At 36.7% G+C, this 22,912-nt stretch overlaps 4 protein-coding genes across 5 annotated transcripts in view; 1 reads left to right on the top strand and 3 right to left on the bottom strand.

Moving 5' to 3' along the window:
- Window positions 1-1,295: 1,295 nt before the first annotated feature.
- On the top strand, window positions 1,296-2,738 carry LOC110171472 (E3 ubiquitin-protein ligase Midline-1-like). Its single transcript, XM_020937180.2, has 2 exons — window positions 1,296-1,382; window positions 1,466-2,738. The coding sequence occupies exons 1-2, from the start codon at window positions 1,322-1,324 to the stop codon at window positions 2,626-2,628; spliced, it is 1,224 nt and encodes a 407-aa protein (XP_020792839.2). The 5' UTR covers window positions 1,296-1,321; the 3' UTR covers window positions 2,629-2,738.
- A 450-nt stretch (window positions 2,739-3,188) lies between these two features.
- ccn3 (cellular communication network factor 3) lies at window positions 3,189-8,422 on the bottom strand. Its single transcript, XM_020937179.2, has 5 exons — window positions 5,730-8,422; window positions 5,105-5,327; window positions 4,770-5,024; window positions 4,273-4,502; window positions 3,189-4,188 (listed from the first exon to the last, which is right to left on the bottom strand). Exons 1-5 carry the CDS (start codon window positions 5,769-5,771, stop codon window positions 3,916-3,918), a joined length of 1,023 nt encoding a protein of 340 aa, XP_020792838.1. The 5' UTR covers window positions 5,772-8,422; the 3' UTR covers window positions 3,189-3,915.
- A 4,466-nt stretch (window positions 8,423-12,888) lies between these two features.
- LOC110171752 (secretagogin-like) lies at window positions 12,889-18,976 on the bottom strand. 2 transcript variants are annotated; one of them, XM_020937524.2, is made up of 11 exons: window positions 18,843-18,976; window positions 18,659-18,729; window positions 17,262-17,354; window positions 15,267-15,356; window positions 14,562-14,618; window positions 14,397-14,474; window positions 14,213-14,268; window positions 14,080-14,125; window positions 13,943-14,002; window positions 13,538-13,606; window positions 12,889-13,246 (listed from the first exon to the last, which is right to left on the bottom strand). In XM_020937524.2, the coding sequence occupies exons 1-11, from the start codon at window positions 18,910-18,912 to the stop codon at window positions 13,118-13,120; spliced, it is 819 nt and encodes a 272-aa protein (XP_020793183.1). In that variant the 5' UTR covers window positions 18,913-18,976; the 3' UTR covers window positions 12,889-13,117. The 2 variants fall into 2 exon arrangements, with proteins under 2 accessions (XP_020793183.1, XP_055019338.1); XM_055163363.1 differs by lacking the exon at window positions 18,843-18,976 and having other exon boundaries at window positions 17,262-17,963.
- Window positions 18,977-19,114: 138 nt separating this feature from the next.
- LOC110171554 (F-actin-uncapping protein LRRC16A) overlaps window positions 19,115-22,912 on the bottom strand; it is a 43,358-nt gene continuing 39,560 nt past the window's right edge. The window contains exons 34-37 of the mRNA XM_055163874.1: window positions 22,632-22,668; window positions 21,907-22,176; window positions 21,713-21,832; window positions 19,115-21,269 (exon numbers count right to left, since the gene is read on the bottom strand). Of these exons, the coding sequence (XP_055019849.1) occupies window positions 21,112-21,269; window positions 21,713-21,832; window positions 21,907-22,176; window positions 22,632-22,668 (585 nt within the window). The 3' untranslated portion in view covers window positions 19,115-21,111. The remainder of the gene's footprint in view (window positions 21,270-21,712; window positions 21,833-21,906; window positions 22,177-22,631; window positions 22,669-22,912) is intronic.

The following is a 22,912-nucleotide window of genomic DNA, read 5'->3' as shown; positions in this document are numbered from 1 at the left end:
GACATTATCTTATTTCTTGTTCAAACAAGCAAAGGTAGAAATATTTTTAGTTTTAATTGGGTGCAGGAGATGCAATTGATTTTTCACTTTTATATGTAAATGAGAAATCAGTGTTACCTATATTCTTTGTTGTGCTAATGACCTTGATAACAAATAAACAAATATAAAGGGAAATGCATATTGGAAGGTGATAGAATCTAGGGATTTTAATTAATGACATTTTTATAAACTGCAAACATTTAATTTTATCTGCTCCAAACAAACACAAAGGTTAATAGTGTCATTAAAGTGTATAGGCATATTAAAATGTAGCATCAATAACTAGAGGCAGTTGCATTAGTTAAATGGTCAAGTAGAGCATAACACATAAACATAAGATAAGACCCCCAGACGATGTGACTTCTGTCTGACAAGTGTTCCAGCTTTGGCCTGACAGAAAAAGACCAGAAAATGTCAAATAAACGTATGATAGCTTTAATGCAAGAACAAACTAAGAAATTGTTCATCTTGCTTGCATTATATTTAAATGTGCTGGGGATAAACAAAAGTTGCACCGTTGCTTCAATATAATATCACCGAAGTAGAAGTACAAAGTCGTGAAAGTATTTTTTAGAAACAACTAGGCAACTTAAGTAAGAGTATTTATACTAGTATCATTTTATGTAATGCATAAGGTTACAGGCTACACATCAAGAACTCGATTAAATAATATATTTTGACAGTCGAATGTATAGAGTAAAAAGTAAATAGAAGCATTAAGTTTTAGATCATTTAGATAAAAAGCCACAAAGTTGAAAACAGGAGGCAGACTACAAACACGCCACATTCATTTAGCCTGGAAACCCTGGAAAAGTTCATCTTAGATTTCTAGGTTAGTTGTATTTCTTTAGAAAGAGTCAAAACTTGTCTTGAAGAAGTTGTATTGATAGGCAGAAGGATCCTAGGCACACTGACCAGGTGCATGTCCTTTATTACATAGGACATGCACCTACGTATTTAGACCAACTAGATTTTTTTCAGTTGCCTGGAAGAATCCAGACTCATCGCTGTACCAGCAAATGCAGAAAAATATCCTTCTGGATTTCCAGGCAACTTTTTCAGAGTTTTGTGATTACAACTATACAAGTTTTGGCTCTCTCTTAGTAAATGTGCACGTCCTTGAAGAGCACATGACGTTTTGCAGACCCAGTGAAGCGCTCATATACCTGCCTTCTACAAGAGTTGTATTTCTTTGTTGAATCCTATAGAGGGCAATAGTCCTGAAACTAAAATTTAGGAAGTGTCAATAGAGGAGGAGCATCACATAATCATTTACACTGAAATGAAACTAAAGCTATCTCAACGAAGCACTGTTGAGTTTTGTGCAGAACAAGGCAGCAAAGGTAAGCTTCTGACTTAGGTCTGCAGTGCAAACTGTTTTTTAAATTCTTGTTGTCATAATTATTGCTATATTTTTGTTTTATAGTTATGGCCAGAGCCAGCAGTTTCTTAAAAGAAGAGCAGTTTGAGTGCTCCATTTGTACGGATATCTTCAGTAACCCAGTGTCTCTTCCGTGTGGACATAACTTCTGTGATGGCTGTATCGGGCGGCACTGGGAAGGCAAAGAAGTGTGCAAATGCCCACTCTGCAAACGGGAGTTCAACAAATCCCTGAAACTCAATATAAACACTTTGTTCAGAGACATTGTGGACAATTATAAAGAGGATTATGTTGTAAGTGACAGTGAAAAGCCCAGCGGTCCAGAGGACGTACTGTGTGACTGCTGCCTTGAGTCCCGACGCAGAGCAGCTCAGACATGCCTGGTGTGTCTGACATCCTTCTGTAAGAGTCACCTGGAGCCTCACCTCAGAGTGTCCTCTTTAAAGACACACACACTCACTGATCCTGTGCCAAACCTGCAGCAAAAGATGTGTCCAAAACACAACAGGATTTTAGAAGAGACCAGCTGTGACCAGACAAAAGTGTGTGTGTTGTGTGCCAATAATGAGAAAAAGGGCCAGTCAAACATGAAGTCAGAAAAACATGTATATTATATAAAGATGAAAAATTCAAGGAAAACAAAGAGAAACAAAAACAAGCATGCAGCACCAAGGGTGGAAAAGATGGAGCACACCAATGAGACAGAGAGCTTAGAAAATGTGAAGATTTGGCATAATAATGTCCTGTACACCTTTTTGCCTCTCCCCTCACACTTTGGCTTCTCCACCGGAAGAGTCTATTATGATGTTCCCAATGTTGGTAACAGTAGCTGCACAATAGGAGTAGTTAATGCAAAAATGCGTGGTAATATGGTTTTCAGTACAAAAACACATCAGAAATGGGTTGTACGTTACAATAATTTTTGTGAATGTCCAGCAGGGTGTCCCATAGAAAAAAATAATTTTCCTGACAGAGTTTTGGTGTGTGTGGACTATGAGCAGGGGCTCATGTTCATCGTCCATCCACTGGATGGGATTGTTTTGTTGTGTATGACTAACTGTAACTTCAAAGGAGAACTCTTCTTGTTTATATATAGAAATAAATATGTACCACATGTAAAAAACTGGACACCATGTAAAAATAGATCAGATGTCTTCTTTGCCATTGTCTTTATGATCATTTTATTTTATGCAATATTTCAGAATTAATACATTTTTTGTTAAGTGTGATTTTTATTATTATTATTATTATTTTTATTAATATTTTATTTGTTAGTAAAAAATAAAAATAAAAATCTGTGTGATACATATAAAACAAACATCTTTTTTATATTCCACATATTGTCTGGGGAGGCTGTCTCCAGATGAGAGGACCACACTGCTGCAGATGAGCTCATCTTTCCACTAAAGCTTATTTTAGAAGCAGTAACTTTTCCACTGGGAATAATATGGTTTATGAAGTGACCTCCCAGGTAGAGCTCTTCAGACAGGGGTCAGAGGTCGCTCATGTCCATCTGACAACTCAATGGAAAACCTTGTGATGATGTGAACCTGCTGCAGTGCTGTCAGGGAAGTCGGATAAGGAGAAATAGTCCAGGGCAGAGGTTGAGTGAATACAGTAAATTAATTTAGAAGTCTCTGAATAAGGTTATACTGCATCTTAAACTTAAATAATAAATACCTATTTAGATTTATTAATCGATTTAGATAGCTTTATTAGATTTAGTCAGACATTCATTAACACCATAGTACATTTATGAAGGGGCGTTTTTGCCTCTATCAGACTGACAGAGATTTGAAAAGCTATATCAAATTCAAAATCATGACACCCTCATATAAACATTTGTTTCATAATATTTATTACAATTACACAAAGATTGTGCATGTTTTAAAATATTTACATCACTGCTCTTACATTTCAATAATAAATTCTGCATTTTCATGCACACTTAAACTATACAGCAAGTATTTACAAAACCTTTGTCATTGTTAGCTCACTTCTCCAGCATTAGTTAAAAGCGTGTCTAAAGTATTTTGCATTCTCAAGCATGTAATTAACACACTGTTTAACACTGAAAATACAGTTACATACACATGTTAGAAATTACACCACGTCCACAGTACAACAAAGATCACGTTCATGATTCAAGCCTTGCTTCAGACCAGGTCAGAGAACACAGTTCAGTTATGTCAAAAATGTCTCTCATAGTTGGAAATTTTCCAACAGGATTCTTTAGCTCAGAGCATCTACAGTCCTCTTCCATTAGTCTTTCGGAGTAATTATTTCAAAGCCAGAATGATTAACCACTGATCAATCAGCAATGACCACAAGATTCTATGTCATTGAAAAAAAAAAAAAAACATCTGTTCATTATTTAAGTGCTGTCAAATTTAACAGATTCTCTGGTGATTTTGAAAATCACCCTTTTGTGAATGAGTCTCTACAAGTGTGTAAAACAAGCACATTGCCAACATACATGTCATATATGGTCCACACTATAAGACCAGTGTGTTCCACTCTGTATTGTCTCTGGGGCAGTGGTTGTGGCACACACAGGTTAGGATGAGCATGACTGGCCTCCTGCTGGTTTTACCACTGGCACACTGAAAGTCCAGGAGGGCCGTCTTGGTTCGGTGAGGGGTGCAACAGCGCCCATCAGTGCAGGTGCCACAGTAACGAGGTTTGTAAGACTGGACACTGGTGCAGTTTTTATAGGAGAGGTGGATGGAAGTCTCACTACGTGTCATCCTCTGGCATTTACTGCCTCTCTGAAAGGATGAGATTATATGGGATTATTGAACAATATATTTGGATTACATTCACATTCAAAGAAAAATCCGACAAAGATGTACCTTTGGCATGAGCGGTGCCAGTGCAGTCTGAGTCTGCTGGTCCTCACATGGCCTAACCATGCACAAGCGGCTCTGCCTCACCATCTCACACCGACTGTTCTTGTTGGTCACTCTGGTGGACAGTCCCATCCCACAGGTCCGAGAGCAGGCCCCCCACTCTGTGGTCTGCTCTATGCAGTTCAGGCTTGGGTCCCAACCGTCAAATCTTACTGTCTCCTCCTGACGATATGCTGTGAAAACAATAAGGGAACTTACACAAAATTTACACAATTTAAAGAACACAATTTCAGAGCGGTGGATAACATTTTATTCCTTTAGATGTTTTAGTAATAAAGGTGAAAAGTGCTCTAAAAGATTTTTTTGTTTGAATATTTCACTGTTTTTCTTTACTTTGTTTGTCCTCTTTCACTAAAGGGGTCAGAGGAGTGTACCTAACCTTTACGCTTTTTGTCCCACACATTCGTGATATATTTGTCAAAGAGGATTTTTTCTCTCACCGGCCATGGCAAAGCCTCCCAGAGCACTGGCCTCTGAGGGGGGCTCACACACCCACTTCTCACAGCACTCTCCTGGGACATGCACTCGTCTGGGCATGGGGCAGTCTGGTCCAGGCAGCATCACATCCACATTACACTGAGGCACACAGCCAATCTGACCATCTCGACAAATGCACTGGTATTTACAAGTGGGGAAGAAGATCTGACCATTCTGATACACCACTCCATCCAGAACGCACACCTGTCCACCGTGAGCTGCAGAAAACCCAGAAAAGGTCAATTAGACATCAAACCCTGATAAGAAATTCACATGCTTCAAATGTTCAGAGCCTCACAGGTGCATATGCCAGTCCTTTTGTCGGCGGTGTAGTCACAGTGCAGCCCTCTGTGGGTATCGCAGGGGTAGAGGTCGGAGCAGGGCTGTCCGTCTTGCCGTGCACACACGAGGCAACATGCACAGTCGTCCAAAATCAGCTGCACCCCGGGGGCACACATGGGAGGCTCTTTGGGGCACTGGCATGTACGTGGGCACATTTGGGACCATGCCATTGTGCACATCTAAAAGGAAAATTGAATGCAATATTAGTATAGAAATTAATAATAACTATGACAGACCTCCATTGTTGTGCATGTGGATAAGGTCTCTATAGTTTCTCTTAGCTTGTCTTTCAACTCCAGTATGTTAACATAATTAGATGTTTTTGTCCATGTGTTTCAGAATCATGAAAAACAAAGACAGAAATTAACAATTTAAAAAATAAATATTATTTGTTTGAAAAGATGTCACATATAACAGGAAGCTGAAATCCATAGATATAAATGAATAGTAACTGTATCTTACATTGCTTTGTATGTAAGATGTAATATTTTGTCTGTATTATATGGCAACAGTCCTATGTTTTATCGATTTGAAATGCCTAGATTGAAATGAAATAAAAGCAATGTAAGTTCATACTGTACCTGTGCCCAAAATAAAGTAAGGAAAACTGTGTGAATCGACATCTTGATCAAAATAAAAAATTATCTTCAAAAGGAAAAGAGTTCAGTTTGTGTAATTCCGATAGTTCAGAGTTAGCCCTCTTCGTCTTGTGTGTGTAAAAGCAGCGGGTTGGGATCTCCTTGTCAATGTGGCTGAAGCTCAGGAGCAGACGGTCTTTTATAGAGGAGTGGTCTATGGGCACTATGACGACAAACAGGAAGGAATGTGGGAAGGCATGTGGAAGAGGATGACGGATGAGGTTTTCATTGTGGATCCTGATGGAAGTGACATAGATGGATGTAGATGGAAGTAACAAATGAAAAGAAGAGTTTTATTTTACCTTGTGTCAGTATGTTTTTTCTGCAGGGCTGTCATGAGAAAATTTATCAATCAGAACTGAGTGTTGATTAAGGATGGTTTTACATACAAAAACACACTTTTCCTTTTGACTCTTTTTAAATGCATACAAGATTAGCATTTATGATACAACTGGTTTATGGCGTTGTAGCTCTACAATTCTATTCTGAGCATGCCAAATCCATTTAGTGTTTTGAATTCATTCATGTTTTGAAATACTCTTTTAATAAAGCAATTAACTTAGTAAGTATTGTATTTTTTTTGTCCATAATTAGGCTTTTGGTCAAAAAACAACAGTAGTAAATTTCCACAGTTGTAAATTTATCACCGTGTACCAGTAAAAAAAAATATTTTTAACACAGTACTAACAGATTCATTGTATTTAGCAAACCATGCGCTCAGGAGTTATTTCTGTCCCACATGACAGCAGTTCATATAGCCCCCGAGTGACTGGTTGCTGACCTATGACCCTGCTCCTCGATCACCTACATTGAAGGTCAGAAAGTAAAAGCATTTTATTCCCTTGAGTGAAGTCAGCACTTCCAAAAATAGAAGCAAAGTGGAAAATGTGGTTGATCAGAAGCAGAGACTCCACGGGAAACTGGCACCACTCACAATACTAGTATGTGCAGAGAAAGAAGCTTTATCTCCAGGCCAGAAATCAGGTTGGACCAGATTTTGATCATACCTTAAAGGGTGGGGATGTTATCTGTAGTATATGAATCAAATGTGTTTCTTGCGAGCATATTCACATGCAGTTTTTGTTCCATTTTTCATCTGTATGGGTTTTGATTGACAGGACAGAAGACTAGTGTGAAATGGGGGTAAAGAGGGAGTGACATTCAGCATTCAGGAGTTGGGAACCTTGTGAAGCTGAGGCCAACACAGAGTCAAGTCTACATTCACACAACACAACAGTGCAGCATGAATGTTTATTATAAGCAATCAATCAGAGTAAGCATATAATACATAGATATTGTCTTGTAATGTATACATCAAATAACATTAAGTAAATTTAATTGAAAAAAATATGGTTCTAAAGCTGGGCAGATGGGGCAGTGCGCCATGGGAAGTTGTCTCACCGTGCCTGAGTCGACACAAAAGGAAGCTCTCACGCACCTGAAGGTGGTTACCACATGTTGAAACTTTATCAACCGTTCACTGTGTTTAGAGCTTTGGCTTATTTTTAGGTGGTCTGATTCAAGTGTGCTATTTGCAGGTGCAAAAGGAAAAGGCAAAAGGAAATCCAAAGTTACCTTATAAAATGTACGCTATTATTTAAGCTCTATTTAAAGCAGAATGTATACAGTTTTGCAGTTTTTATAATGCAGAAAACTGGTCCGGTCACAGGCCAAATGGCGTTTGCTTGATTAAATATTTAATGTGGATCTTACAGCTTTAGAAATTGTTCTGGAGAAGGGTCACCCACCTCCTATAGTCTCCATGAAAGTGCTATTGCTTTGCCTGTAATGTTCCACAGTATGGCATTAAACAGCTGACACCACCTGGCCAGGTTACATGTCAACTCTGTGGAGAGGCAACCCTGCTGTGTGTGTATTTTTGAGCAAGAAATAAATGCAAAATACATTTTAGTGCCAAGCTGTGGAACATGCCTACTGTACCTGGATTACTAAGTAATTACACAGACAAATTCTGGAATATTTTGCAAAGCAGTAACATCTCGAGGGACACAAGCAGGTGATGAATCTTGATAAATCTAGTCACAGTACACTTATGCTAAACAAAAATATCCAACATATGTAAAACATTGGCGAGGGATGATGACCACCCAAGAAGGGAAATGCAAACATAAAAAGTGTTTGTCCACATTTTAGTGTTACCTCTAGGGATACAAAGATTGTATACTTTTTAAAATCAAACTTACTCACCTGTACTGCTTACAATCAGAACATTTAGAAAAGGTAAACTCTGCATGTTATTATTGAAAGCCTTGTTTAACTTCATACTGTGCTCGTCCTGGGAGACTCTCAATGGCACTTTAAACTGTGGTTTCACACAGTCATTTCTAAACAAAGAAAAGGTGTCCTGGTACAAACAGTGAGTCAACAGCGGGATTGTTGCCCAGAAACCCGCTGGTGTTGGTACTGGAGCGGTCAGGCCACACAGCAAAATGAAATCACATTCATAAAAACAGGCCTGCACACTGAGGTTAACAGTGTGGGGGGCAGGAAGTGAACTGGTCAACTCTAATGATCTAAAAACAACACTTAAAAAAAAATGTGTGCCCAAAATGTTAATGAAATTATGGTTTCATTAACAGTTTATATTTGTTCACAAAATCAGTATGTAGACCATATTTATTTTTATTCAGGTCTACAACTTTACTATTCTGTAGTTACATTTCTGTAAGATCACTCTGATGATTGATTTCCTTTGGGATAAAAACTTGATTGATAGATTTTATTGTGAGCTTATGACAAAAGTTAGAATATTCACATTTCATTTACTACATTCACAAGTAGTGCAACAAACAAAAATACAAATACACTATATTTTCATCTACATGGTAAAAAGTAAAGAGGTTTGTATTTTCTTCTTACACATCTGCTCATACTTTACATTCAGAGAAATGGAAAACTGGTGGTGTTTGTTCAGTATTTAGCAACATCTTTGTGTCCTATAGGCAGGACACTGTCATGGTAGGAATGTGCATTGAGCGTGAATTCAAAATGGCTTCTGGATGGGAGCTGAAACGTCTTAAACAGTGTCCAGATGACTACCTCTGAAATCTTTTTTAGTTTGTGCATGAATGATAGGTGGTCGGAGAGGTTCATGGGTCAGACTGGCAGCATCATGTCCGTCAGTCTACCCCAGGGCAGCTGTGGCAGCCATAGTATCTTACCATCACCAGTGGTAGAGTGGATTAATATTGAAATATCTTTGAGCATCCAAAAAGCTCAGTATAAATCAAATACATTATTATCATTATCATTATTATAAGATTTCTGTACCATTTAAAAATACCCACCGTATCCTGCTTTACACTTACACTAAAGTGACCTTACTGCTTCCTTTTGACCAAGCTCAATATGTACACTTCCTCTTGGTACTTTTATTTTAATTTCCACACTGAGCAGCGGTCGGTCATCTGCTTGAACGTCTTGTGCGGTCACCACAAATCTCTCAGTGCTGGTTTATTTGCCGTATGCCATCGTACATGAGCTGCAACACCAGATCCTTGGGTGGCACTGGAACAATATGGCAGCACAATTCATTTTGGGACTCTTAAAAAAGTTGGCAAAAGTGAAGTAACGGTCCATGTACTCTAACAGGACAGGGTCATCAGGCGCTCCACATGTCTGGAGCAGGGGGCCCAGGCACAGAGCAGCAGCAGACAGCATGTATATGGTCCATCAGCGGGTTTGTTTGAACTTCTCTGTGTGGACATATGGCAGCCACTTGAACGAAGAACCTATAGAAAAATAAACAAAATGTTGATTTATAACATTATTTTTAGCCTTTAGAGTTTTGGAGTACTTGAAAATGCGGACAAACATTATGATGAATACACATATAGTAACTTTTTATATATCACAAGACCGCATGTATTGCAATCTTACAAAAATTTGCTTTTAAATGTGAACTTTAACACATACAAATACAATAACAGGAATTTTTTTTGATTTGAATTTGCAGTTCAAGATGAAATGTTGTATAGGCAGCTTGCATAACATCCCTATAGAAGCTAGCACAATCAGTAGCTGGCAATTTTATCTTTTTAATGGCCAAAAGTCCTCAAAATGGCAACAGAAAACATAAATAACTAGAGCTCATTATACTGTAGTTCACCGGTTAGTCAACCCCCGAGAAACCTACTTGTGCTTGACTATTGTACGATACTGTTTTTTAACTATAAGCAATGAAGTAAAGATTGTGAGTGCTTCCTCCACCTGTCTGTTTGTTTTGGTCGTCTAAGCATTTGGTCTGTGAAATCTGAAATGGAGATTCACAGTAGCACCTCAAAGTTTTGACGCAAGTAAGAGTACACCTATAAGAAAACACCATGACTACACTCCTAACGTTATTTACATAGCAGCGCAGTTTAAACACATGCCCTTTTATACCTTGTTCATAAATTGACCTTAAAAAGATGGTGTGACGCACTTCACATTTAATGATTCTTACTCTAAAATAGTGTCAGCACTTTTAAAAGATATGTCTGAGTTAAAAATAACCTGCAATTCAGACCTGCTTGTTTCCATGGGGATGTTATTGCTTTGCTTTGAATATTCCACATACAGTATTGATCTTAACTTTTCAATCTCCATGCAAACAACAGATGATGCCACCAAGCCAAATTAACGGACAGATCTGCTCATAGTACAAATAAGTGTTTTACAAGGTAGCACTGGTAATGTAATTAATGCAACATAGATAGTTTAACGGCATACTAATAATAGCAAGTTTATATTTGGATGACACCAACGTTAACCCACACATATGCTTTAATACCTGCTATATATTCACTCACCTGACCTTTGAATGTAAAGGGCATTGAGGTGTTCAGATGAAACCACGGAAACGAGTGGCCCTACCCATCAATAATCTGCACATTATATTTACAACAGCAACATTTAGCATTGACACTTGAGCAGGCCGATACTCCACTTCACCTAGGAGAAAAGAAAGACATGTAGCTTTTAAAAGGGCACACAGGGCACTTTAAGGGTTACAATTTACAACACCTTATTATTTGTTGTTTACTCTGTCAGCAAACGAAGGGCACCACCATAAAGCAAGAAAGAGAGAGAGGACCATGGAGGGTCAGTAGGTCTGAAGGCTTGACCCTGAATGTGGCTGCTGCATTTGGGATGGTCTGGCATTTGATTGGATAGGTTAGCTTTTGGAAACTAGATTTACAGTTTTTTTTAAGGCTTTTCATTTTTATTCTTACATTTTTTTGAATATATTCTTTTAAAAACTTATCCTATACGTATTAATCTTGATTAATTGTGATTTGTGTGGGCATGCCTAGTTTATGGTTTCCAGTAATATTTCCAAACTTTTGCTTTTTTGAAATGAAAAATCCGTGCATGATTCATTCAATTGATTTTCAATTTGAAACCAAAAATGAAAAAAAGGATTTAGCTTTCCTTTTTTTCTTTTTTGGTGCTCATCAAGTGAAAAAACACAAAAAGAATTTGATATACATGGATTTTCAAAGCCCAAGTAACAATAATTGACAGATTAACAGAAAGAGGATTTTTATAAATCAGTGGTGTGTAGATGTGCCCCTCAACCCCCTTTTTTTTGAATAAACTGTCCTGGCCTTTTCTACAAATTTAAGTGATTCTACCACCATAACATGAATAACATCACACTGCATTGTGATTCAGACCAAGATTCCATCATCAGAACACTACTTGAACACTAGAGGGCATTATTGTGTAAATTTCCTCTAGTGACTCTTGGACGTCATAATTTTTGTGAACTTTAGATCATGCACTTTAAATAGTGAATTTTAGATCATACATACGGAGTTATTTGTTTTTCTTTTTAGTAAACAGCGACATTAGGAAGTGTCATTTTCTCTGTTCCAAAACTCCAAAACCTCAAAGCCTGCAATACTGCACTAAAAATACATGCTTTTATTGGAATTGTAAAATATAGTTAAATATTACCGAAATAATGTTTAACAATATTGACTATTGAAAGTCAAATGGCAAATGTTTACTTTTAATACACAGAAGGAGACAATAACAGTACAGTGTACAAGAGGCACAGAGCTCTCATCTTTAATGGGAGGAGGATATCTTGTTTGTTTTGCAGCAGCTGGTGTGGTCACATCCACTCACTCACAGTCAATAAGGCCCTGAGCTCCACTGTATGTCTCTGTCTGAGTACACAAGACACTATGATAAACACTGCCAAACCTCTTTTATTGTGCATGATCATATGGATGACTCGTGGTGTGTCTGCGACAGTGTCACAGTTACAGGTCAAATGGTGCAGAGCTCAGAGTGCACATGTGGTTGAGGTGGCTCAGAGCTTTTTACGTCCACACCATTAGCTGCCTTTTAGTGGCCATAGGGTCCAGCCACTTAAATGGGATTTCAGCTTCATTATGGCACCACAAACTGTCTACAGGATGTTGTCTGTACTGCATATTCACATCCAGTGATGGGAAGAATATTTTGTTTGTTTAGTTACAGAATACTGAGTAGTAGTACCAGCAAGTAAAATGTTTTGTAACACATTATGATACATGGTCCAATCAGAGTACTGCATTTAGAATACTTTTACATCAAGTTGCATTTAAATTATAATGTAAAAATGCAACATTGCATTAAAAACAGCTTTATGTCACTAACTGGAGATAGAAAAACTCACACATGCTTCACCACAAGAGCAGTTCTATTTTTCTCGCTGATTATGTGCAGTTTGAAGCCTAAATTACACGATCAAATACCATGATAATGTGTTCCTTTGATTTTAGAAAAGTAACTGTATTCTGAATACCACCAAATGATAAAGTAACTGTATGTGTTACATCCCAACACTATTTTCATCACACCACTGCAGTTAAAATTCACACTTTCATGTCTAGCACATTTGCTTTTTCCTTTAACTATTTAAGTTACAATTGAAAACATTAAAATCAGCCTTATAATATATATTAATAATTTAGGAAAACAAATATTCATACTCATTATATTAATTCACATATTTCCATTTTTGGCGTAATTAATAACATTATAGCCCTTGTTTGGTTTGTGTTCAGAATATCTGAGGTCAGTTCAAACACATTAATATTGCACACAGTAAACATATTTAAAACATTTTATTTTTTCACATTTGAATAAAATAAGAACAAAGATGTGTGTGGCTAAACTTAGTAACTTAGTAAGCTACTGTTGCTACATTTAAAATAGTGTACAAATCAAATATTTTCACAACATGCACAAAGTAATTTATCATGTAACAGGACAATAATTAATAATGATTTTCTTTATAAATACTGATAAGCCTGTTAAGACTGTTCACTAAAGCACTACAGCTTTAGCTTCACTCCCAAACACAAGGCCAGCTCATTCTTCTGTATCTTCCCATCTTTGTTGACATCACAGTGATGCAGCATTAGAGTTCGCAGCTTGTCTAGGTCAGAACCCGTCAAATTGGGCTGGAAGAGAAAGATTCATTGACGTAATTATTAAGAAATATATATGGTATTTAGTCATATGATGTGCTTAGGGGAATACAGTAAGCATACTGAATTTGACATGAGATTCACTCATGTCAAATTCATTAATTTGGGACATTTTATTTTTTACATATTCCAGAGAAATTTGGCATTACAGCACAGTAATAAATAGAGTACACAGCCAGGAGCACATATGCATATATCGCAACCCTCACTATCCTCCATACAAGCTCAGCTCACTACCTCAGATTACATTTATGTGATTCTTACCCTGACCAGTTCCATCATGTCTTTGACAAAGCCGTCCACCTCTGGACCCTCCAGAGCTCCTGTTTTACTCTGTGTAAATAAATAAATAATAACACATTATAATAATTGACATTATGCATGTGTTACAAGAGAAAACATGTTTTATCCATAGTAAAGGGAAGTGTTAGGACTGGGATGATTGAATGGGCGTGTGGTGAATGCCTGTGACAGAGTTAACATCCTGGTTTGGGAGTGAGCTGACAAGATTATGGGCTGTTAATGTAATTTGGTTTAATAGGGGAAGTAACACAGCTAATAGGACTAACTGTATGTAATGTACTGAGTGAGTTTATGTCCAGAGCCCCACAGTGCCGCCTGTAATGAAGACACCAAACTATAGATAAATGTCTGCGTCTTAACACTTACTACATCATAATGTGCAAATATCTTTTCAAAGTCTCTCTTCCTCTCCTCTTTACTGCTGGCCTGCAAACAAAAGGGATATTCATGTACAGTGAATAAATATTTTTGTTCTTTCCATTATATGACAAACTACAACTTACATCAATTTTAAATTGCAGCAGGAAATTTTCTTCTAAAGCCAGGATCCTAAAGAAAAACGTGTTACTTAAACTAAGCTTAAAATATACAGGCAGATATAAATGGACGTGCAGGTCATCACCAAGCCATAGATACCTTGCCAAATCATTTAAATCTAAACGTCCATCCTTATTCTTGTCAAAGATCTTCATCTGAAACAGAAACAATATATCAGTGGAAATCTACGATTTAGACGGTTTAGAGTACACTTCATTTTATGGAAGTTTTATGCAGTTTTTAATGTGACCACATAAGTTTTCTGTAATGGCATGATCCACACCATAGTGTCTGTGTATTCATCCATTTTGTCAGATGGCACTTCCTTGTGGTGCTGCTGGAACAGGTCTTTCAAGAATGCCTAAGAGATATTAAATATGCATATTACAGAAGTAAATATTCATTTTTGCATAAATGAGCTAAGATTGTTCATGTTAAAAACTCTTACTTTGAGCTCCTGAGCAGAGATGTACCCACTGCAGTCAATATCATACTTCCTCCAAATCTAGTATAGATAAGATACTTTAAGTATAAGATATACATTTTGTTTTAATTCAATTATTAATAATTCCATTTTAATTACTTTTGCCATTAATGTGTATTTTACATTTATTAATGGGAAAAAGCAAATAATGCAAATAAAGCAGAACATTCAGGTAAACAAGACAACCTCATATTTATCAGGTGCAAAAAAGTCACAAAAGTCTTATTTCAAAGGGAAACATGTTTGTTTTTTTTAAATCGGGAAATTTTGCCATTATTTTACAATATATAGATTGACAGGATTGTGTCGTCAAAAAAAATAAATTATATATATATATATATATATATATATATATATATATATATATATATATATATATATATATATATATAATTTAAAACTGGACTGGGGATTTCACCTAATATTCTCAGTGATGATAAATATGTTTTCACGCCATACTGTGGAACATTTCAGAGAAAGCAAAAACATTTCCATGGAGATAAGCAAGAGCTTGTCAGATTGCACTGCTCTATGTTTTACTTATATATATTGTCTTAACTAATGTATCTCTATGGATGTTTTGCAGCAATATGGCGGATTTTGTTCTTAACGTTCAATCCAAATCCCTATGAGCATTATTTATTTATTGAATGTTAACATTTGTTTAACCTTCATGAAGTCCACACTGTTGTCCAGAGTCGCCTCTCTGCGGAAAATTAACAGGAAGTTCTCATCCTCTGGCAGAATCATGTGGGCCAGCTACAAAGCACAACAGAAACACAACAATATGGAGAATTACAGAATAGTTATATTTATTTAAAGTATCCAAATATCATTCCTTCTAAATTTTTCTTGTGCATTTTACACTTGAGGATTGCTCTTCCTGGACAAACCCATTTGTGTGTTAAACAATAGGGCTCCATTAGTAAATTAAACTGGCCCCATCCACTATCTCATTTAAACACAAGATGGTACTCCAGCCATTTATTATAGGTCACACAGTACAGACATGAGTTACAGCAAGCGCAATGCACCAACAGTGATGCCAACTTTATGACAGCAGGGAGAGACACTGAAGTAGAGAAGAGCAAGACAAGAACACAACATAGTACTTTCTTGTACTCATAATGCTAAATGCATGTAGCCAATATGATTAGTCTAAAAGTGGTCTCATATCAGCTAACTAAAGATAAAATGCTGCAACAAGCATCACATGGCAGGATCTTGTGGTTTGTCAAACCGTAGACTTCCTGTCTTCGTGTTAAATAATATGTGGCATTTGCTTCTGGTCTAATATAATCTATTTGCAGTAAAGATGCATTAGCAAAACATCTGGGTAGCTTTGGTTGTCATAAAGTGAATTTGCACTGGTCTACCCATCTGATTTGTGTCTCTGGTTTAGAAATCTCAAGCAAAATGTAAAAGCTTAAAGGAACTGTATGTAGCCTGTGCTCAGCTGAAGCTGAGTTGCCAGTGTCTTAACCTACAGCTGCGGCTAGAGGACACATACAAGTGTTTGTCATTCTTAGTATATAGACAGGCCATGCATGAAAGAGCCTCTAGAATTCCCTCACTGAGCTGCAGAGGCTGCACTAGCATTGATTCATGACTGCTTCAGAGAGTCCTTTTAGGTTTAAATCTGAATTTCAGCATTGAAACTGGTAACCCAAAGGAGAAACTCATGTGAGGCTGTCATTCTGCTCTTTGATCATCTTGAGACCCAAAACATCAAATTATAAATTAAATAATCCATCTTACTTACAGCTTCTTTAATAGTTGTAGATGGAAATAAACTAATATTGACATGACAATGCAGAAGAAAAAAAAAAAAAGATTAAAATTTGACCTGTCATTACAAATTTCAGAATAGTTTACATCTACTGTTTATCAGTGAGTCTGAGAGCACATGAGTGTGGTGTGTCAAGTCATTTCCTTCATTCTCATCAAAATTTTGTTTGAATATTGAAACACCAGATGTAATTCTATTTAAAAGGTGTGATCACAGCAACTAAAAGAACAAGATTTATACTTTACATTGATTATTTTACATTGATAATATGTAGCAATAAAAATGCTTTTTCAAAATAATTTCTTATGGCCATCAATGAATAAAATATGAATACAAAAACCTGAAACACAGTGCATGAAATGTGTGAAATGTGTTCTGCTTTCAGTTCATGTTAAGTGTTAAAAAAAATTGCATGTATTTTGCAAATGTAGCAAATTTGTTAGTCATTAGGTTCACGATATCACAATACATAATCTAAATGCCTGAAGTCTGTACATAAATCGTACTTCTTTTATTTGCCCCACATCTTAATTAAACATTATCGGACTATTTATAGGTTTCAACTTATTTGCAGTTGGATTGATGCCATGATTCAAAATGACATATTTTACCCTTTGAATCGTAAAAGTCTTGGCAGGAAAAAGACATGTAACTGAAATCTATAGACAGAAGGTTGTAGTGTTGCATGAAACACAGCTAAAGCCTGTTTTACTCCTTCTTTTTTTTTATATAATTAATTGCATGTACATATATTTTGCATTTTACCAGTGTTTTCATTTGAGTTTTATTGTCAAATTGCCAGTGTGACAAACTAATTTCCCATGTGTATCATAGAGTCTACAGTGCTGGAGACAAAATGATATTATAGGCCGTACCTCCTGGATCTGCAGCTTGCCGTCAGCGGTGACATCATAGGCGGACATGAACCGCTGCTTCAGGCTCTGCACTCGCTCCTCGGTCACTTTCTCCTGCACACAGAAAAAACAATATTGATTTTCTGCCATTGTGTGACCCTTACAAACGCAACATTTGAAAAGAAAAGTGGGGCCAAGCCCTTTAATGTGTAAAAGTCTTAAAATAGAGTCATTACTTCAACAACAGTCAGTGCGTAATTGTAAAATTGGTCTCCATGGATACTCTAGATGATTTGTCAAGGTCTTCAGTTTTTATCAGAAGCTAACTTTAGAGGAGCTTACCTTAAGTGGGCAGAGCTTTGTCTTATAATACATTATAGCTACATGGACTTACTCATTTCTGATTTTGAATACAAATTACAAATCGAAGACTAGATCAAAGTCTAAGAGGAGGCAGTGACTGAAACCTTACCTTGGTTGGGAATAAAATACTTTTCTTGTTGATGTTTTTGATGAATAAAGCACACAAAATCTGCAATTTGTACTTTGTAATAAAAGTATGCATATGCTTAACGGAGCTAAATCACTTTACACCATCTCCATGTACTGTAACTATAGAAACTGATCGATCAAAGTTAATTATTATAACTTAACATGTGGTGCTTTGGCTGCAGACTGTCAGGTCCCATGGCATAGCTCATTATCCAAAGACAACTGTGTTTTCTGTGCAGATCAGAAATAGATTCGAGGCATTTAGACCTCATCTTAGACACACAATGTTTTAAACATAAAAATTAGCAATAATAAGCGATAACCATACAGTCAATAATAATACTTATGGTGAATGAGTTTTACAATTTTGCATAGACATATCATTTAATCATTGGTAAGGGATTATTAAAAATCTATCCAAGAAAAAAAGTGTTTTGAAAGAAGATTCAATCACAACAAACAACAACAAATGTATTTACAAAACAAGTGGGTTAGAAATCTGTTGATGCATTTATCAGGGGACCTATAGCCCACTGTGTTTGCTAAAAGCCCCATTAGTAAATCAGGGGGCAGGGAAAATTTAATAGTACTGCTCCAGGTGTAGTTGCCCACAAAGTGTTCAAACACACGATTCATCCTTACCATTAGCAGACACATCTACAGACGTTTATCACATGTTTGGTCAATATGTAACCAGATTAACAGCTTTTGCCTCCCTGTTTACAGACAGGCTTCAACCTCCTCAATTAGACAGATAACATCATCCTGGTCTCCACCCAACAGGAGAGACACATGGAGGGTGCATAAAAGCAAGACCCATCCTTAAAGTTTGTCAGTCCAAACAACACAACCAGAATAATAAATTAATGAAGAAAGATATTTTTAAGAAGTTAACCTTGGAAAATGTGAATTTTAAATCAACTTACCTGTGGACCCAGTCTTTTCATCATGTGACGGAAAAAGTCATCAAGCTCTTTGCCCTCAATGTAGCCATTATCTGATATATTAAAAACAAACAAACATGTGAATGGCAAACAAAATCAAAATCAAACATAAAATGTTTAATTATTTATTTATTTTTTTAAAGAGGAATATGGGAAATGTCCTCACCATCAGCATCAAAGTGTTGCCAGATTTCCAGAAAACCAGCAGCATCCAGGTTATCAAAGCCAGAGTCCATTGTGCTTGTCTGTTTGGAGAATCAAGTCTGAAACATGAACAACTGCAGAGAATTTGACAAACTGACAGTGTCTGAGGCGCACATTTATTCTCACTGTATAAACCCCGCCCCCGGGACAAAACCAGGCTGTCACACAGATCAGAAAATATGCCCTCTAGTGGTTACAACATGTCATTTATGACATTTGAAGACCAATACACAGTTTAAAGCTTGTAAAAGTAATTTAATAATAATTAATAAGATTTGCACAAAAGATGTGAACAGCAGAGTGACTTAGTGGAACATTAGTCTAAGACAAAATAAAACTCATTGAGACTCATCATGAGCAACACATTTTTTCCACTCAAGGAAAAACAAAGACATTAGCATTATTTACTTAACAAAAGCAACAATACATTAATCATTGAATTCACCAACAAAACATACAGTTAATTAATTTCAGAATTTATAAACACAATGTACACAATAAGGAGAAAACAACCATGGACCGACGGTCTCCTTTTTGAATTCTAAATTATATTACAAATCCATAAATTTTGGTACTTAATACCAATGAGACAATTAGCACTTACACTGGGGTAGGCACCTGGGATGTCCACATGGCAGACACCCCATATACAAACCAACAGATGAAGCACATATATACAAAGACAGTCATGCAGTCACACACAAGAGGATGCAATGCTACGGAGCTTTTCCTCAGCTCCACTCCAAACACTGACCAACAGGAAAAAAGGTGCTCTTTCTGAAGTTAAACATGATCATTCAGACAGAAACATAACCTGCTCCTCTGGAGAAGAAGAGGAGCAAATAAGTGTGATATTTCAAATTATCCCAAACATTTGGTGCAAATATATTATCATTGCCATTACAGAACAATTGTTGATAGATTAACGGCACAGTACTGTTCGCAACCTAAACACTAAATTTTATGATGTCATAGAAAAACATTCAGAACATAGCATAGCTGAAGGTGCAACAGTCAGACCTTTGCTCCTGAAGAAGTGTAAAAGCTGCAAGGTTTATCCAATTTGCTATACAATACTGGGAGCAGACCGCAGCAGCGTGTAGGGTATCACCAGAGAAAAGTTAGTGACATCTTTGTTGATTTTTAGCTCATGAAAATAGACCATAGAGAAAAGTTTGATTCTGTATTCAAAAGACATCCCTGAAGTATTGAGGAGGAAAAGTGGAGTGTGGTTTTAGGCTGGAATTCCCTCAGTGTCCTGCTTTTAAACAAACAACAAACAAACATTTTAACAATGAGTCTGCTTCTGCATTTACTGGACTAGCTTACACAGAAACACCAGAATGGTAATTTCCTGTTCCAATCTTTAAGAGCATGTTAACGTTTATGACACAGTGACAAAATGACACTGTTAAATCAGATCTCCACAGTGATAATATTAGTAACAGTGCTACGCCTTACATGATTTGATATTGCTTAAGTTTGTACATTGTAGTGCTCATAAAGCAGACACGTCATTAGGCCCATCCAGCTCCAGATATTTAGCTACAAAAGAAAGTCAACTAAATAATGACTTACTACACTTTGTGGAAAGTGGGCTGAAAGGCTCAGCAAAGCCTGTGTTCTTCTGTAACAAATATAAATTGCATATTGGTAGGGTATTGAATAACCCAAAGAACAGACAATTATAATGATAAACCAAAAAACTGAAAAAACATAATAAAGAAATATCTGTACACAATAAATTAATGTGACAAAGTATTAGAAACAGAGACAACTGTTACAGGGGTCTAGTGCATTAGTATATGGAAATACAGTACTGTGACAGTGATGTGGTTGGTCCCTGGGAGCAAGCTACTAGAACACAGCAGAAAGGCATTTAGATTAAGATTAGTACAACAATGTGGTGTAAGATCTGCACTGAAAATCATTAATGTGTAATGCCTTTTGATTCATCATCTGCTCTCAAAACTGTGTATGAAGCTGAATTTTTACTTAAATGAATTTCTGACATAGTATTTGAGGCATGATATTTTTACACAGTAAATTCAAGGAAGCTCTGATGGCAGTTTATGCAGTTTGGTTCACTAGGCAATGGTTGGTTAATATCAAAGGTGATCCTCCCCCGAACATGACTTTATGCTTGTACCGTGTAACCCCGGGTAAAGGTGAAAAGACAATTGTTTGTCTGCTGGAAGAACATCTGAGGCCCAACAGTGAAAGTCTGTCAGTTAGATCAAAATAATTTCATTGTCCGCTTCTTCTCCAGAGCCTGGTTTCTTTGCCCCTTTGTCCTTGGCATTTGAAGAGAGCTCCTTGGGTTTGAGAGGACCATGCTCCTCTGAGTTAGTCTGGCTGGGGCGTTGAAGAGTCTCAAATGGTGGCTTTACTAGACATAAAAAAAGATCACCACAATTGGCTTTAAAAAAATAAATAAAGAGAAAATAAAGAGTAATTTTCATGATAAAAATTTTGACTAAAATCTAACAAATGTACACTGTGTAACATTTCTTGTCTCCATGAAGATGTTTTTACTTAGTCGAGTATCTATGCTATTTAACATCCACAGAGACAAGAAGGTAGGTAGCCACCAGGACATGTTACAGGTCAGATCTGTGGAGAGGTGACCATGCTCACAGTGACAGTAATGGCATGTTTTTCAAGGTATTTTCAGCAAGAAAAATACATGTGATGAAATTAATGCTAGATAGTTATATTTAATGCCATACTGTGGAAAAGTCCAGGCAAAACAATATTTCTATGAGACAAGCAGGTGGCCAAAAAAGTTAAAAGTGCAACATAGCAAAGAAATTATAGGTAACTTGAACCAACCTTCCTTGGAGCTTTTATTGCTCTGTCCATCTTTGTCCTTTTCTGATTGGGCTTTTTTCAGTGTTGAAGGTCGACTGTTAGTTTTAGGAGATGCACTACTTGGAGAATCTGAGCTATCATCTAATGATAAATACATAAAATTAGTTAAAACATTTTGGACAAGACAGAAGCAGTCAACATTGTACATTTTATACCTATGCTCTTGCTGGTACTGGTTGTTCTTGGTTTCTGTGGGATTGTGGGCCGTGCAGCCAGAGCAGGTTTAGCCCCCGGTGGGACTTGAGGTTTAGGACTAACGGGTCCTCCAGGGGGACCAGACGATGATGCAGCCCTGACACGAAGAGCTGTTTCAGGTTTGTTTTCACCATGAGCGGGGGTCTTTTCTGGGAGGGCTGTGGAAAAGTCAGGTTTACTCATGGGACTGCTGGGAGATCGGTTTTCAGGAGTGGGGGGCTGTGGCTTAGCTGTAAACAAACGTAAGATTGGGGTGTTGGTGAAATCCAAACTGAATGTAACTGAGTGGAGCTGAAGATTAAAGTTTCCATGACATATGTTACACTATTTATCTCATTAAAACACAGTTAAGATGTTGTACACTGGGCCAAAACTCCTCTAATGTACACAGAAATTATTATTTGACAAACAAAAATATAAGAAAGCACCTTTAATTTGTTAAAATAATGTTTACAGTATCAGAACAAATGTGTTACTTGTGTCTAAATTGTGCCTAATTTCTGGATAGAAATCTCTCAAGTGTGATGCCATCTGTATGATTTAGAACTATACTTCCAGTAACTTTCAACATATTTTTCAACTTTTCTTTGCAAAATGATTCTTTATTGACATAAGACTATGATTTATATTTACAACATGTATTATTCCACTAAATTAAATTTTGAGAAAGATAAAAATGTGTTACCTGTTGTATTGCTCTCAGGTCTGTCTGGGCTGGAAGACTGTGGAAAGTAATGGAGAAACAGATGCATTTAAATGATGAAAAACATCTGAACATATATGTGTTTTTATGTAAATATGTAGTATAATATATGTGATGACAATCACCATGATAATGGTCAGTTATAACTTAAGTTCAGCTGCATATTACTTAACACACAATGCTGTTCCTAATACACCCAGAAGAGGGCGTCATCACACAATAAGAATTTAATGACTATTGTTCTGAAGAGAGGGTGTTTTTGC

The sequence above is a fragment of the Boleophthalmus pectinirostris genome, unplaced genomic scaffold, assembly GCF_026225935.1.
Source record: "Boleophthalmus pectinirostris isolate CB_2022bp ecotype Guang Dong unplaced genomic scaffold, ASM2622593v1 HiC_scaffold_6, whole genome shotgun sequence".
Lineage (NCBI taxonomy): Eukaryota > Metazoa > Chordata > Actinopteri > Gobiiformes > Gobiidae > Boleophthalmus > Boleophthalmus pectinirostris.
Note: the sequence above shows the minus strand (reverse complement) of the source record. Positions and strands in the feature narration are given on the sequence as shown.